The 17,895-nt window shown below is 42.8% G+C and overlaps 2 protein-coding genes across 3 annotated transcripts in view; both read left to right on the top strand.

Annotated features, from left to right (window-relative positions):
* LOC128823366 (zinc finger protein 436-like) overlaps positions 1 to 3,438 on the top strand; it is a 36,335-nt gene extending 32,897 nt beyond the window's left edge. The window contains exon 4 of the mRNA XM_054005610.1: positions 264 to 3,438. Within this exon, the coding sequence (XP_053861585.1) occupies positions 264 to 1,474 (1,211 nt within the window). The 3' untranslated portion in view covers positions 1,475 to 3,438. The remainder of the gene's footprint in view (positions 1 to 263) is intronic.
* LOC128823014 (zinc finger protein 436-like) overlaps positions 1 to 17,895 on the top strand; it is a 446,052-nt gene that overhangs the window by 377,635 nt on the left and 50,522 nt on the right. The window lies entirely within an intron of this gene.

The following is a 17,895-nucleotide window of genomic DNA, read 5'->3' as shown; positions in this document are numbered from 1 at the left end:
GCAAGTGTCATATCCCTAAGGAAGATATAGCTCACAGCTTCCTACAGATCCTAACTGACACCTCACAGTAGCTTCCTCCCTTCCCACTGAGAATGTGTATGGGATATGAAGGCAGAATTGATTTCCTCCCATCTCCCCTTTGGGGGAAGTTTGGGGAAATTCCGTTTCTGATTTTTATTTGACACCTCTCCAGCACTTATTTTGGTTTGGTCTTCCCCTTTCCATCCTGTTTGAGGTTTCTGTCTCTATCTCTGTCCCAGCAGGTGATGTGATGGTGAGTGAGAATGAGAAGCAGAAGTCTCATCAAGAAGATGCTGAGCAAGTGGAATCACATGGAGCATTATTGCAAAGATACAAAGGGGATGTGTCCAGGAGTCATGAGCAGGGAAAAGTCTGTGAGATTCAGCACAAACCAGAGAGGGAGCAGGGAAACCAGCCAGAGGAGAAAATGGGTAAATTAATTTATTTCTGGGGCACTCAGAAGGACCTCAAGGAAACCACGGCCCACCAGAAAACCCTTGGGGGAAAGAGTAAAAATACACACACTGAATGTGGGAAAAAGTTTAGTCACTGCTCAGCCATTATAAAACATCATGGAATCCACATGGGGGAGAGACCCTACGAATGCTGTGAGTGTGGGAAAAGCTTCACTCGGTGTTCGCACCTTATTACGCATCAAAAAAGCCACAAAGGTGAGAAACCCTATCAATGCTGTGAATGTGGGAAAACCTTCATTCAGAGCTCAGACCTTATTATACATAAGCGAATCCACACTGGAGAGAGACCCTATGAATGCTGTGAGTGTGGGAAAAACTTCACTTGGCGCTCACAACTTATTACACATCAGAGAATCCACACAGGTGAGAAACCCTATGAATGCTGTGAGTGTGGGAAAACCGTCACTCAGAGCTCAGACCTTACTACGCATCAAAGACTCCACACAGGGGAGAGACCCTATGAATGCAGTGAGTGTGGGAAAAGCTTCACTTGGCGCTCACAATTTATTACGCATCAGAGAATCCACACAGGTGAGAAACCCTATGAATGCTGTGAGTGTGGGAAAACGGTCACTCAGAGCTCAGACCTTACTACGCAACAAAGACTCCACACAGGGGAGAGACCCTATGAATGCGGTGAGTGCGGGAAAAGCTTCACTCGGAGCTCACACCTTATTACGCATCAGAGAATCCACACAGGAGAGAAACCCTATGAGTGCTGTGAGTGCGGGAAAACTTTCACTCAGAGCTCAGACCTTACTACACATCAGAGAATCCACATGGGGACAAGACCCTATGTATGCTGTGAGTGTGGGAAAAGCTTCACTCGGCGCTCACACCTTATTACGCATCAGAAAATCCACAAAGATGAGCAACCCTATGAATGCTTTGTGTGTGGGAAAAGCTTCACTTGGAACTCAGCCCTTATCTATCATCAGAGAATCTGCAAGGGAGATAAATACCAGGAAAAACTGTAGGGCTATTCAAACATTTTGTTTTCTTTAATACTTTTACTAATTACCATGTAGTAACTTTTAGTGCTGTTCGAACCATTTGCATCTCTGTCATCCTGCAACTTGTCCAGATGAGTTGCCAATTTTTGCCTTTTGCATTTTGCCCCATTTTGGGGTGGATCCCGTTGTCCTTTCTGTTAACTCCATTGTCCCATGAGTAATGGGAGTTGTCACCCTGCCTCAGTGGGTCACATCTGAAAATACCATATTCAGGACAAACTGCTGAGAAGTAGCACAGACACACCCCAAAACTGGTGGTTATTCTTCTGTAAGATATACCAAACTAGAAACAAAAGTAAACTTCTGTCTCACCACACTGGGTAACAAGAAGTCAGAAATGCAGCCTCCCTAAGTATTCCAGTTTTGGATTCAACACTCAGACACTAGACTTAATGATGAGTGGTTATTTAAGACCAATTTCATCAACCAAAGGACCAGCCATGTACCGAAGTCAATATATAACTCAGATCTTATCCAATAATCATGCTGTTGCCAATCTTTTAGTATCTAAAATCTAAATGTTAATTATAAGAGAAAAGAAAGAGGTAAGAGTTGTTTAAAGGAATCAAATACATACAATAATTGCCAAGTTCTTGAATCCGGCTTGAAGCAGTGATGGCATAAACTGCTGGCTTGTTAAGTCTCTGGTTGCTTCCAAATGATTGGAAGGTCCTCACTCCCTTGGTTAGACTGTTCCCATTAGTATAAGTTCATAGTCCAGAGGTTAGAGCAGGAAAGATGCAAAATGGAGATGTTACTAGGACATTTTATACTGTATATGCTCGTTCATAAGCCAAATATTTTTGGTAAAAAAGTGATGCATCAAAGAATGGGGGTCGGCTTATAAACAGGTCTACACCAAAATTTGATGATTTTAAACTCTATGGAATCATTACATTGAATATCTAATACATTGTCATTTTGTTTACCTGGAGCATCTGCAGGCATGGAGCCCCTCAGCTCCCTGTGGCCACGGTTCACCATTCCCAGCCAATGGGAGCTGCAGGAAGTGGCAATGGTGACTCTGAACCTAGATGTGACTGATCCCCAACTCCCATCTGCAAGGGCCAAAGGAGAAAGCTCTCCCCTCCACCCCAGCCATCTGACTGCTTCCTTGCATGTTGGGCTGGGAAGGAGTCACCTCTAGGAGATGTCACTGGTAAGTGGGGGTAGGGGCAGTTAGTGGGCCCAGGGTGACTCCATGGAGTGTGCATCCCAGTCTGTTCACCCGTTTACTGGACTATGTCAAAGTTTCTACAAAGTATGCCTTATAAGGTATCATTTAAAAGCTCATAATTGGCTGATCATTATTGTCCTGGTAAAATATGTATGACAACATTGTATGTAAAGTTATAGTAGTCTACAAACAGTTCTCCAGAGACAAAAGGCTAGCCAATGCCCCAGCCAGGTGACAAAAAGATCAAATGGACCATCACCTGATTAAGTGGCCATTCATCAGCAGGAAAGAGGGTGTGAGCAAAAATCTGCATCTTGACAAAGAAGCAGCTTGAAGTTCCTTCCCAAACAGACTTTTTGTCTGGAGATGACTCTTGCACAAGAAAGGGGTCTATAAAAGAAGAAAGCAAAACGCAGCACATGGTCTCCCTCCTTTTCTCTCTACCCACAACATCATGAACATCTGAAGAACAAAGGAAGGAGCAAGGACTGAGGGGGAGAGCCTCCCTGAACACTGACTCAACTGGTAAAACTGTGTCAGCGTATGCCTTGAAGTCACTCAGTTTGTTGAGTTTGGTGTTACCTGTGTTTTACCTTTTATAGCTTTGTAACCAATTCGGACTTTTATGCCTCATTACTTGTAGTCACTTAAAAATCTGTCTTTCTGTAGTTAATACACTTGTTTTATTGTTTTATCTAGACCAGTGTGTTTGGATTAAAGTGTGTGGGAAACTCCATGTGGGATAACAGTGCTGCACATCTCATTGTCATTGATTAATATAAAGACTTTATATGAGCTTGTACTATCCAGAAGAGTGCTGGACAGTATAAAACACGCATTTCTGGGGAAAAGTCTGGGACTGGAAACTTGCTTGTGTCGCTCTGCAGTGTGATTCAGAGTGGCTGGCCATAGCACTCAGATAGCATAACTGGGGCTGACTTACATAAGAACATAAGAACGGCCATACTGGGTGAGACCAAAGGTCCATCTAGCCCAGTATCCTGTTTTCCGACAGTGGCCAATGGCAGGTGCCCCAGAGGGAATGAACAGAACAGGTCATCATCAAGTGATCCATCTTGTCACCCATTCCCAGCTTCTGGCAAAAAGAGGTTAGGAAACCATACCTGCTCATCCTGGCTAATAACCATTGATGGACCTATCCTCCATAAATTTATCTAGTTCTTTTTTTCACCCTGTTATAGTCTTGGCCTTCACAACATCCTCTGGCAAGGAGTTCCACAGGTTGACAGTGCATTGTGTGAAAAAAATACTTCCTTTTGTTTGTTTTAAACCTGCTGCCTATTAATTTCAGTTGCTGCCCCCTAGTTCTTGTATTATGAGAAGGAGTAAATAACACTTCCTTATTTACGTTCTCCACACGCTGGAGGCTGGATGTGAGTGGTACCACTCACAGCGAGGCAGTGTAAAAGGCATCCCAGGTTGGAGTACTGAGGGGACACAGCTATTTTTCAGTCCAGAGAATGTCACAATGTGTTTAACCCTGAGGGGGGATCTGAGCTGTGGGCAGTGGGAGCGGCAGTAGGATTCAGGGTAGGATCCAGGTTTCTATGGACTATGAGGGGGCATTTGTTCATGTTGGTACCAAGGCCCGGATCTTCATTTCCCATTCAGCCCCTTTCTCTGGGGAGAGAATCTGCCCCAGCTCTGGGTCCTGGCCTGGGATCCTGCCTCACACTGTGCCCCTAATGTTTCTGGCAAAATGCCCAGGAGGGGCAAACACTCCGGGCACCTGCTTAGTACCCCATGCCCATGGATTAGCTCTAGTCTTGGCTTCTGCTCCTCTCTGTAGAGTGCGAAAGGAGCAGAGGCATTGCAGGAGCCTTCCCTGGGGCCACGGGCCTGAGGCTTTGGGAGAGAGAGATTGTCTGAGACATCAGAGTGTTGGAAACCCTGTGGCCACTGGCTAAATCAGGGGCCTGTTCCAGCCCTGAGTCTGAGCTGCCGGGATCCCTCCCACAGAGCAGGGTGCCTCAGATCACAGCCTGAAGAAAAGGCATGTGAAACTAACTCCTGTTCTTGCATCTGAGCTGGGGGATAGAATGACCCTGGTGTAGGGTATGTGGGCATCATGCCACAGCACTGTGCAGCCATTCATGGCATCAGCACTTCTACCAGCAGCCCTGGGCCAGGCACAAAACCCCAAAAGGGCCAGGCTGGGCTACTTATATCAGCACTGCAGATGTGCGGCATATCCAATTGCAGCTGGGAAGCCAGGCTTTGCTACCAGGCAAGTCAGGGACTCTGTCTCCATTCTCTGGCCAGCCCCTGTGCTATTTATACCAACAAACACTGTGGTTTTTACAAGTGAAATCAATCCCAAAGTCTCCTTTCATCAGCTCTAGACATTTCTTTAAGCTTATGTTTGGCTCTCAGAGAAAAACAAATCTGTCTGTGGCCAGAGGGAAGCTGAGTTCAATCCCTTGTCATAATCAATGAGCTTTGCATTCCTGATGCTGTGGCTCCATCGTGTGGCCATTCGGTGTCAGTCCTTTTAAATAAACAACGTTTTTTTCATAGAAACGATATTTTTGTCATACAGACACAGGAGTTGATTAATTTACAAAGGGAAGGTGATCCCAAGGCAGTTCTGGAGGGAGAAGGGAACATTTTCAGCATTACTAAATTAATGTGTTGTGCCTCACACCCACACAGGGAAAATAACTTAATTATTTGACTGAGGGATAGCTCAGTGGTTTGAGCATTGGCCTGCTAAACCCAGGGTTGTTAATTATTTGAGTTACTAACACACTTAACAGAATATAGTAAACACCTTTATGTTCAATTAGATGAGTTAAATAATTTAAATAATTCTAAAAATATGTTCTGGGCAATGCATAAAAACAGTCATTGCATTGAACAATCCACTTGATATAATTAATGTACTACATGATATTTAAAGGAATTAAGAAAGATGGTATAAATTAATGTTTTGTGCTTTTTACATGCACGTGCCCATGCAAACACACACTCACACAGAGAACACTGAATTATTTGAGCTACCAACACTTCCACTTTCTCACAGCATGTTAGTTCTGAAGGTTATTTTAATGTCCTTATTTTCTTGGAACCAGAAATGGGGAACAAGAACACTGGAGTCAGTGGAATTACAGCAGTGAGCGATTAGTCTCATTATTTGTCAGTAACAATAGGCTTTGTTAACACAGAGTTAAGGTTCCCCCAGAGGTATCTCGTACACATCCAGAACATTGAGTTCAGCAAAATGCAAACTCTGGAAATGCAGGGAATAGAGACTGAAGGTACATGCCCAGATAACCTTAACTCTGCCCTCTTGGAGAGATTCCATGGTACCATATGCGAACAAAGAAAGGTTTGGGGACAAATTACAGCTACTTCCCAAGAGTTTGTTTCTTTAGTAATTAATTGGTTATCCAAACAGCTCACTTCCCCACACATTTCAAAGAGATGGTATTTTCCTGACCCATAGGGAAGTTAAAGTAACATGCCCAAGATCACACAGTCCTTAGGAGAAAATAAAGTGGGGGAAATCCCTAGCCTTTTCCACCAAGGGTTCAATGAGACCAGAAAGTGAGACTAGAGAAGTAAGACTGTTCAATTAACTATCTGGTATTATACTAACCCTGCAATTAGTTAGATGCAGACACACCCAGCTCTATGCTCGGTAAACTTACAGAGACCTGCTGCTGATCATGAAATAGAAGCACATTGCCTCTAAATAGCTGCCCTATGAATGCATCTGAAAGTTACAAAAAACAATGATCTGTGTTAAAGGAAGGGTGCCATTTATTAGAGCCCCAATTCATGTTTTGCGCACAAAGAAAAGTTTTAATCTGTAACAGGTAGTTATTTTACCAGCTGTACAATAGACTGTCTACATCTCAGCTTTGATTAATCCTCGCTTTTACTTTATTTGGATTATGGTACTTTCACAGTACTCTGCCTCATTCTAATATTTGGTCACAGATTGAATACGGGGAGGAATGGACTAATTTGGATTACATTTGGTAAGAAAACAAACTACAGACTCAGAGGATTGGAACTGATTTCAGCTGATGGATGGGTGTGCTAAGTTTTTATACATTTGAACAGGGGAAAATGTCGAGTGTTTAAATTCCTTTCAAACATACCCATTCAGTGGAACTCCTGAACATACTGGAGATGGATATGAAAATATATTTTAATTTAATAAAAACTCTTAAGGGAGCACTTGGATTTGAACCAGAGACCTCTTGATCTGCAGTCAAATGCTCTGCCACTGAGCTCTATTCCCTCTGATAATGGAATATTGGAGCCAGTGATCTTGAGGATTATGAAGGACACACCCACTTTCAAAGAGTTTCTGTTATATTCCCAGGCCATGGGTGATTTTAAAATTAGGGTTATATTAAAGTTTATAAATGCATATAAACACCACAGTTTGCCCAATCCCCACACCTGCTCAGTCTCACCAGAGCACAACTATTTTTGTGAGACCACACCCTGCTCCCCAGTCTGTGCCCAGGGCCCCAATAAATCTTAATCTGCCTGTGCCCTGGTATCAAAAAGGTTGAGAAACACTGTTCTAGAGAATGGCTTCTCCTGAGTGCTGAGGGGAGAGCTCCTGAGAGGTGTAGGGGGAGGAGAGAGAGAGGTGGAGGCAGCTGGTCTCACCTCTCTTATCCCAGACTAAAAGTGGGTTTCTTATAGCTTAATTGTCTTCCAAGGTGATATCAGCTAAACTGAGAACAGGCCCCACTTCTACGAGAATGAGGGCTTCGCTACACTTACTGGGGGATCTACGAGTGGTGATCGATGCATCGGCGGTCGATTTAGTGGGTCTAGTGAATTCTGTACTCCACCGGATCAAAAAGAATAGGGGGAATCAATGGGAGATCCCTCCAGTCGACATTGCATAATGTGCACCCCACGGTAAGTAGATCTAAATTACATTGATTTGCGTTATGCTATTCACGTAACTCAAATTGTGTAGCTTAGATCAAATTTCTCCTGTAGTGTAGACAAGGCCTTAGTGTCCCCATGGGGTGTTCTACTGGTATAAATACAGCAGTGTCAATGGACTCCCTTATGGCATGTCTACACTTACCAGGGGATTGATGCTGTTGTAATCGATGCAGCAGGGGTTAATTTAGTGGGTCACCCGCTACATCGACCACAGAGCGCTCTCCGGTTGACTCTGGTACTCCACCGGAACAAGAGGAGTAAGGTAAGTCAATGGGAGAGCGTCTCCCAGGGAAAGATTTTGCTGTTCATGGATCAGTGCAAAGGAAATTGTTTCTCTGTGTGAAACTGAGGAGGGAAAAGAAACACCCACATGGTGGGACAATGCCCTAAGGAATGAAGGGGAAGGACTCTGGCTGAAAACTGAATTAACTCCACTCGGGTTTGAAACATTTGTTTTTTCCAAGCACATAGTGGGAAATGGGATATTAATTCAGACCCAGGGGGCAGGGCTAAGGCCTCATGACCTTGATCCCAGGTCAAGGGAGAGAGGCAAAGCCCAGAGCTGCCTTTAGTCTCAGGCTGGGGTCTCTTGGGTGGTGGAAATGTCCCTTGTTCACTGCTGAGCTCATGGGATCTTTCTGCTCCAAAGGCTCCAGAGTCCCGGGGGTTGGAAAGGGGTCACTGCGCAACCTGCAATGCCAGGGAGGAACAGCAAAAGGAGAGGAAAGAAATAGAGAAAACACCTCTGCTCTCTCCCCTCCCCCTCCCAGCAAGAAATGTTATAAATGGGGCAACTCCCCACCATGAACAGCAGAGAAAACACAGAGATGTTTGCCTGCACACTGAGCAGGGACAGACTTGTGACAACATGTCCCAGTGACAGCAAAGAGCTACCAGTGCTGGGATTGTGGGCTACTGTGATTTTCTTCCCAGATTCTGGAATAATTTGCAGCAGTGAGACCTGGCATCAAAGCGTGGCTTTCCCATTGAGGAATCAGACACCAGTCTCCTACGGGACAGGCAGGAAAACTCACCCCTATACTAACGAGGAAGAAATTAGGAGCTGCTTTTGCACAGGCACTGAGGAGAACCAGACAGGGAAGCTCCTCAATGAGCTGTGGCTGCCACGGACCCAGCTGGGACAGGGGTTGGTCTGGGATCGGGACAGGGGGTTTACAGCAGAGAACGGGCCAGACTGAGGGGGGGGTGGAGGTTGTCCCAGGATATCTGGGAGCTTTTCCAGCATGTTGGGAGGTTGCAGAGTTGGGACCTAGGAAGGGGGTTTGTCACTGGGTTAAAATTCATCTACAAAAAATTCTCCCTTTGCTCCAGCAAAAGACTCTACTTTATCCCTTAACACCCGCCCCCCCCCCCCAAAATGTTTTTAAGGTCAGGCTTGACAAAGCCCTGGCTGGGATGTAAGTAATTATAAGCATGGGGATTTCAAATCCCCAGGATAATAATTGAAATGGTAAAATGTGTGTAAAACAAAGTCTTTGTACCAAGGTGCAAAGCTCTCCTTTCTTCTGCAAAATAAAGCAACTCTTCCTTATCCCTGTCTGGCTGTTATTGGCTCTCAGCTAGGTGGACCCGATATTTCGGTAACAGTTTCTGGCAACTCCGCCGGAACTCTCCTAGCTCAGACATTGGACTCCAGATGGCTGCGGCGAACTGGGAACGGCACCAACGGGGTGTTTCGCCCCTTTTCTCTGCTTCACCACAGCCCCTGGGGTTCGTGTTCCAATAAGGTGAGTCCTAATAGGATAAGGAAACACTATCTGGTTCTGGTTTGGTTCTGTTTTGGTTAACCGGTTAATAAATTTCTGTCATATACATTTGGGCGTTAGGTGTATAAACGAAACTGAGCCTCTCATTCGTAATTCCTCAAAGTGGAAGCCATCACGTGCAATAAAGCTCTGAGGTCAAACTGGAATCCTTCTGTCCCGTCCCCTGTAGCGGTCAGTATTACTAAAAATTCCTCTAATAAGATCCTATTAGGCCATAATTCCCTCTGTTCTCTGTGCAATTCTCTGTTAAAGTGTCAGCAGGCAGATGGGTGGGTCTCTGGTAAAACCCTCTAAGGATAGCCCTTTGAATTATATGTTAAGTAAATGGCCTTTACCCGGTGTTCAAAAAAGAAATAGTTACACCTTGTGTAAAAATTAATGTGGCTAGTGTTGTAAAAATTAAATTGTGAAAAAAATGTGCATTTTCCCTGGAACGTGCAGTGTATATTGTAGCAGAGGTAAAAGAAATGCAAACCTACCAATATAGGTTGTGTCGTCTCTTTCAGATCACTGGGTGTTTGAAAGCAAAAGTTAAAAGTAAAAGGCAATCAAAAGTCTGAAAAAGTTAATTGTGTCCTTTTATTTTTAAGTAAAAATCTTTAAGCTGTGAATAGCTTTGTATCTGAACGCAAGCCAGAAAGCATCTGTATTAATGCAATTTTCTAACTAATAAGGTAAAAGCCACTGAAACCTGGGCTGCCTATGAAACAAATACAAAAAAAATAATTCCTCTGTTTTGCCTAAAATCAACAAGAGTATGTGTATATCAAAAATATTGTAAGCAATAACTAACTGCCCAAAAGGGGTAAACCTCTGTTCTTTTGTCTTTCAGATCATCAGAGAAAACGGATGCCAGCTGAACAGCATTCAATGTACCATGCATTTACTGGTACAATAGGAATTATTTTTGTGTTCTATGTCCTGTCTTGTGGTGTTTGTCTTGTGGCCAGAATTGTTGTGTTTAATATTTTCATAGGACAGTCTAGTTCAAAATTAAATAGAAGGGTTCAATCAAAAAGCAAATACTTGTTTTATTGAACTTGGAATACAAAGTGTTTGGATAAATCAGAAAAATGTGATATACTAAAGTCTATTACATTTGCTTAAGTAAAAAAAAAAAACTTCATTGGCCAGATTTTTTTTAATTAAAAAATTGTTGTTAAAATTTGCATACCAACAGTCTTTGGAAGCAAGGATATGAAAGGTTAACCCACTCCCCATATTGCCCATGGGATCCTTCTGGCCACCTCAGATTTCTAGCCAAAGGATGGAAAAAAGGAAAAGCTATTGGACACCAGAGGTTGTACCAAATGGACTCCTCAAAAGTGGGTGTGCTTGTCCTGGTTTGTTGCTCCAAAGCTCTGTAATAAAGTTATTTGACTAAAAGAGTGTACATGGCATACATTAAGTAATAAAACTAATGTACTGTATAATGGCAATGTGTATGTGTTCATTGTTGGGAAAAGGTGTATAAGTGAAAAGTAAAAGTTTCCTTTGTAGGTTAAAAAAAGCCAAAAACAAACAAACAAAAAACAACAACAAAAAACAAGTTAACTAAAAAAAAAGTATAGCTAGCAAGCTCAGTCCAAAAATAAAATGCTGGCCCCATCCAAAAACATTGTTCACAGCTAAAACTTGGCTAACAACCAAAAAAGGGGGGCCTAAATGTGCCCAAGCAACTATAAAATCTGCAAAACACTTCCAGGCATTAATGAAATGTGTTAGGTTTCTTTTCTCACAGACAAAAGAAGTGCTACCCAAAGACCCTAGTAGCCCTGCCATTCATTGAAACCAGAAAACTAAGTCTATGTAAAGTCCATCAACAAAAGACTGCTTTGGCTCCATGCTGGAAAGGCCCTTTCCAAGTCCTGTTAACGACAGGTTAAGTGCCAAGGACTGCCTACCTGGACCCATGCTTCTCACTGTAAAAAGACCCCTCCACCTCGGAAGAACTCTCCGACTAATAAACTTATTTCTCCTTTTAGCTCTGCTGTGCCTTCTGAACATCAGGAAAAAGGAAAAAAAACCAAGGTAAAGTGCTAGTAACCTCTCCCTTGTCCACTGACAGACCTACTGTGCCTTTAATTTTTTTTTTAAAAAACGCAAAACCATTACAGGGCAATGTGCTAGTAACCTCTCCCCTGTATAATGCTAAACCATAACTGTTTCAGAAAAAAAAAGAAAAGAAACACTTGCTTCATTGAAACCACCAAAGTCCAGGAATTCCTAACTACAAAAAACATTAAAAACTAACCCTGGTAAAAAACCAAAAAATTATATACTGGCAGAAAAAAACTTGTGGGACCCATGCTTGAAAACGTGTTATTAATTAAATTTTGGGGTTTATTCTACAGGCTGCGCCCTGTGTTTTGGATAAGTCCTTCAGGATGTATTGCCTCCCTAATTGGATTTTAAATGATAAGTACCAAAGGCACTTGTTGCCATTGCCCCTGCCATCTCCTCCATTACACTATTACCCCTGTAACACATCCAAATACAGACAATGCCATATATTTGATAAAACCAATGGCCAAGGCCTTCACACTTTAGTAATTTATTTAAATACTGTTTAAAAAAATATTTTTTAAGGTTCAGGATATCCCATATAAGCGAACAATTAAATAAAAAAAAATCAGTGAAAATAAAAGTATATAATATCACTACCAGTAAACCCCAAGAATCTGTAATTGCAATTAATGGGTTCTATAGCGAATGTTCCTAAAATTTGCACTGTGTTAAATAAAAGAGGCCCTTATTGTTATTTGGTCACTCAATTAGTAAACAATTAAACAAATACCCAAAAAGTTTGTTTTGCCACTGGAAATTTTACCTGCATAAAAATTATTCCAGTGACTAATAATGTGACCTGTACCTTAATGCAATACACCCCTTCTTATGCCATTAATATCAATGCCTCCTGGAAATACATAAAGGTGTTCAACCAACAAATATGGTATAGTATTACACCCAAAAAAATGTATCAAAATATCAATAAACTGTAATTAACACTACACTAGGAACTGTTAAATTTTCATTGCCCTTATCCAGTTTCCAAATTACCTCTACATACCCAAATTCTTCAAAGAGGGCTGTCATTAAATTAGCACAACAGAGAGCTTGGGTTATTTCTTCTAAAAAAAAAAAAAAAACTTGACCGGATCCCTTTGGAATGGGGCCAATAGTGCAGCAGCAGTTTAAAATATTTTTAAAAACCAAAAACATAATAAAAAATTGGGGCAACTAAAGAAGGCCATTGGCCTTGTTTGTGGGGCACAACTAACCCAGGTACAGGCTGGAGTTGGTGAGTTACATGTTATTTCCGCCCTTAGTTCAATGACCCAGAAGTTGCTAACAAAAATAGTATTAAATATCACTAAGGCTAAAAAGGCATTGCAGTAAAATCTAGCATGTTCAAAATTCAGAATTTCCTGAATAACCAGCTAATGGCCATTCGGAATGATCTAGAGCATCAGGCTTGGCCCACTGCCCTTACAAACACATCAGGAGTACCATCTAATCTGTGGCCATAAAAACATACTTGAAAACTTTCTGGGTAAAAGTGCAGACGTTCTCAGTGCTCCTTCCAAGCATATGGAGCAGTTGGGGGTGTGTGGGCTCCCACATACCGAATCCTGCCGGGTCCGTGGAAAAAATGCATGTGGAATTGGGTAATTCACCAAAACATCTGAAAAATTAAACTACCTGGTATGCCCAATCAATTTTTAGTTAGTGCTCCTAAAATTACATCTGACATTTAAATGGGGTTAGGAAGTCAATAAACATTTTGGCCGTTAAAACCCCCACAGCTTCAGTGTATCCGTAAACTAAACCCAGAAAAAGTTGTTACTCTTCATAACTACGTTTGCTGGAAGGGTAGGGAACAAGAAACTACCCTAACAGAACACTTACTTTTTCAAGCTAATAATAGCTGTGTGTATGTTAAAGCCACCACATTGCAAAACATACATTTTAATCTCATTACCACTGCAGGCAATCATATTATTTACTGGCCTGCAGATAGAATTTTGCAAGTAGCCCTTACGTTCCAAATACCCTTTTATTAAACTAGTTTAGTGCCTAATCAATTTCAGAATTTGCTTTCACTGTTACCAGAGGTTCAGAAAATCTCTGAAATACAAGGGCAAATTCATGTTTCAAAATATATATGAAGTTAAAAAGTATGCTTATAAAGTGTCTACTTTATGTACTAAGTAAAATGTATTTTGCTTTATAACTAAAATTGAACAACCCCATCATATTATTGCTATGAAAATGTTATTGCGTGTGTTGCTATTAGTTAGTTTTAAAATTATGTTGTTGTTGTTGTTGTTGTTGTTGTTGTAAAAAATGTAATAATAGTAGTACCTTTCATGTCCATGCTCATCACGCATTGTCATTACATCCAATCAAAACTCCTAAGGTTAAAGCATCTAAAGTAAAATCTAAATTCCAAAACTTAATGCAAATACAAATTTGAAAATGTTTGTTGTACTAGTAGTACAAAAGGGGGGGTTGTAAAAGCAAAAAAAGAACTAACAGAAAGAAAATGCAATGTATAACAGTTTGTTAGCAAAAGTCAGGCTACGTGTAACCCTAATAACGCGAGATTTGTAAAAGCAAAAAATGTGTAAGGTAAGTGGAAAAGAACTGTGTAAAAAGTTGTTGCGACCTTGTGTAAATAATGTGTAAATAATATGGAATGTAGACTAAGAGTCTACATTAGTAAGCAAAACAAAATATCAAAATAACCTATGTGTAATCCTTCTGCCCACCTAAGTTTGCAGCAACAAGGGCCGGGTTCTGTATCTAGGGGTTCCATTTCAATAACGCAATGCAAAACCGGCTCGAGCCCCCACCCAGTGACTTGGGACAATTACATACCACCCCCTGGGTGCCTCTAAGACGCAATACTTCCCCTCTCGCAAGCACGGAGTCTGAGTGTAACAAAAAATGTTTAATAACACGAGGTAAATGACATCAGCATTAAATTGGAAAAACACCACAAACAGGATTCATAACACAAACCATGAGCAAAAAACCCACCCCAGCAAATTGGGCTGTGTCCTTTCCCTTTGGTTCTTGAATCCAGCAACCCAAAAATCACCCAGAGTCCCCAAAGTCCAACACCCCCAAAATCTCTTGGGTCCAGCAACCACCCAAAGTCCCAAAAGTCCAACAGACCCCAAAGTCTCTGTCCCTGGTCAGTGCAGCCCCAGAGTAAAAGGGGGGGCACGCAGGGTGTTAAGGGGCTCCTTACGTGATCCGAGGCCAGCTGGCCATCTCTCCGTGGGGTTCCGCCACAGCCTTCACCACGAGCCAGTCCACTTCCTGCCGTCCCATAAACAGCTCCGCTCTACAAGCTGCTCCGCTCCTCTCACCGACCTGTGAGCCACTCCAGCTGTCCCCGCAAACAGCTCCGCTCGCTGTTCCTTGGGCCGCTCCAACCGGCCCCGCAAGGCTCCGCACCGCTCGCTGCTCCTCCAGTCATCCCCACAAATTGCTCCACCAGCTGCTTAGCAATATAGCTTCAGGCTCCCCCACTAGTTAACACAGCACCCAGTGATTTCAGCTCTTAATAACTTTAGCTCTTTTGTGATTTCGGCTCTTAGCAATTTCAGCTCATAGTAGGAGAGCTCCAGTGCTAGTGCACCATTGGCCCAAAGTGAATTCAGCTCAGCAGCCTATAACTAGACTCCTAATGAAATCAAAGTTAGCTCTGACATTCAACAGTGGAGAGAGAAGATAGTGCAATTGGTCTGTCAAGCCCTCAGATGGGGGCCCATACCACCAGATACAAATACCTGTCCCCATCCTCTCTCTATATTCACTGCATTTTGTAACCCATGCCCCTTGTCAAGCAAGTGCTACTTAGGTAATGGTGAAGGACTCACTCAGTCCTTCTGTCATACAACAGTTCCACTGGCCTTGATTCACAGAATCAGGGTAACAAAACTTTATTCTTCCTGCCCCAATAACAGAGAAAACTGGGGATCCCACACCAGCCAAAGTAACCACTTTGAGTTGCTGTTGTTTCATGCCAGGCGAGTGGGTGTGCCTATGCAAACGAGATCAGCCCTTGGAGTTCTTTTCCACACTCGCCATAATTCACCACCAGATGTCAGGGTAGAGCTCATCCTGACTCTGCTTACATATGTATAAACAAAATGCAGCTGTTGCTTATTATTGTCTGTAACAAAAGGTATAAATGCTTGCTGTAATTGTTTACCGGTGAAGAGACCTATTTAGCTCTCTCCCTCTATGCAATTGATAGAGAGAAAATAAAGTATCTGACTTGCTGTACCCAAACAAAAAGTGAGAACTCTGTTATTCTCCGACACCCTGCTCAAAGCAGGACCAATCCCCAACTAAATCATCCCAGCCAGGGCTTTGTCAAGCCTGACCTTAAAAGCCTCTAAGGAAGGAGATTCCACCACCTCCCTAGGTAACCCATTCCAGTGCTTCACCACCCTCCTAGTGAAAAAGTTTTTCCTAATATCCAACTTAAACCTCCCCCACTGCAACTTGAAACCATTACTCCTTGTTCTGTCATTAGGTACCCCTGAGAACAGTCTAGATGCATCCTCTTTGGAACCCCCTTTCAGGTAGTTGAAAGTAGCTATCAAATCCCCCCTCATTCTTCTCTCTTGCAGACAAAACAATCCCAGTTCCCTCAGCCTCTCCTCATAAGTTATGTGCTCCAGCCCCCTAATAATTTTTGTTGCCCTCCGCTGGACTCTTTCCAGTGTTTCCACATCCTTCTTGTACTGTGGGGCCCAAAACTGGACACAGTACTCCAGATGAGGCCTCACCAATGTTGAATAGAGGGGAATGATCATGTCCCTCGATCTGCTGGCAATGCCCCTACTTGTACAGCCCAATATGCCGTTAGCCTTCTTGGCAACAAGGGCACACTGTTGATTCATATCCAGCCTCTCGTCCACTGTGACCCCTAGGTCCTTTGTCTCAAAGTCTGGAACAAATCTGAGCTACATCCTGTCAAATAAAATTAATATCCAATCATGTAACCAAATAGCATTCAGGAAAGAAAAACCCACAACACAGAGGGGCATAAGATACTCCTGGAGTAATTCTGAGCCAAAAAATTAAAAATTCTGCATATTTTATTTGTTAAAATAACATAATATAATCATGCCAGTTTGAATTATTTTTGTAATTTATTTCAAAATACCTATCAGCAAGTATGTCTGTAACAATACAGACAGAAAAAGATTCTGGTAATTTTTCTGACAAATAGGTTCCTTACTAGGCATATTAATACAGAACTTTGAGTAATTCATTTAAACGACAACACAGAAACTTATTTCCCACCCCCTCAGAAGCAGTGCAAAGGCTTGGAGGAGTCAGGGATAATGGAAGAGCTGAGAGAAAGGAAGGAGCCTGGAGTGAACTTGGAGGGTTGTTGGGTGTGTGTGGGAGAAGTATGGAACAGGTATTTTTTGGGGGAAGGTATGTTAGGGAGACCCTTCCCCATGCAGACCCTGACTGACCTCGAGCTGCTCCCATTCAGTCAGGCACATTTTCCCCTGTCCCTGCACCGCTCCCTATACCCATGAGTCTCTGCAGCTGCCTCCCCATCCCCATGTGTCCCGGCAGCCCCTCTCCCCTGTCCCCATGTGGCCTTGCACCCCCACTCCTATTTAGCCTCTGGCTCAATGCTGTCTCCCCAGTAACTCCTGAGCCCGTGCCCCTGTCTGTCCTCCCACTAGCCATTCTGAACTCCAGTCTGTGACCCCCACCAGAAGCCCCATATGCCCCACTCTTCTGTCCTAACCTGGTTTCATGGGCAGGCTGCTGTGATTAACATCTACTCCTGTGGGAATTCTGCGCCACTGCATGCACACAATTTTTTCCCTACAGAAAATACTTTCTACCTGAGAAGTGCTGCACTTTCACCTTTGGCTCACCAGAGGCTGCTGTGGTGCCAGAACAGCAGGGTGCATTCACGCTTGTGGCTGTTCTGGTGCCACACTAGGCTCTGGTGGGAAAAAGGCGGAATTGCAGCACTTCTCAGGCAGAATGTATTTTCTGCAGGAAAAAAAATTCTGTGACAGACATGAATTCTGCGCATGCGCAGTGGTGCAGAATTCCCCAAGGAGTAATAAGACACTTTCAGTTTCATATAAAATGAAATTCCAGAGCAGGTTAATCTGATGATTCACAATAAAAACAGAATCTTGCACTGAATTCTCCTCTGATGCATTCAAACCTTCTTCACCCAACACCACCCTATTATTATCAAGTCATGTTATTTACAAGACCATTGGCATCATCATAATGGGGGAAAACAGCCAACCTTCTCATCTGTAGACAAAACTCCCAGATAAGCAGGAAAAAGGTCAGAAGCAGCTTTCCCAAGAGACAGAAACAGGGATTAAAAGCAATTACTTTGTGTTTGGGATCCATTCATGTTTTCCCTCCAACTCTCTGACACTTCAATCTCCAGCCCCAGTGAGATTGAT

Source organism: Malaclemys terrapin, chromosome 15 (genome assembly GCF_027887155.1).
Source record: "Malaclemys terrapin pileata isolate rMalTer1 chromosome 15, rMalTer1.hap1, whole genome shotgun sequence".
Classification (NCBI taxonomy): Eukaryota; Metazoa; Chordata; order Testudines; family Emydidae; genus Malaclemys; species Malaclemys terrapin.
The sequence above is the reverse complement of the archived record's forward strand: the minus strand, read 5'-3'. Positions and strand labels throughout refer to the sequence as shown.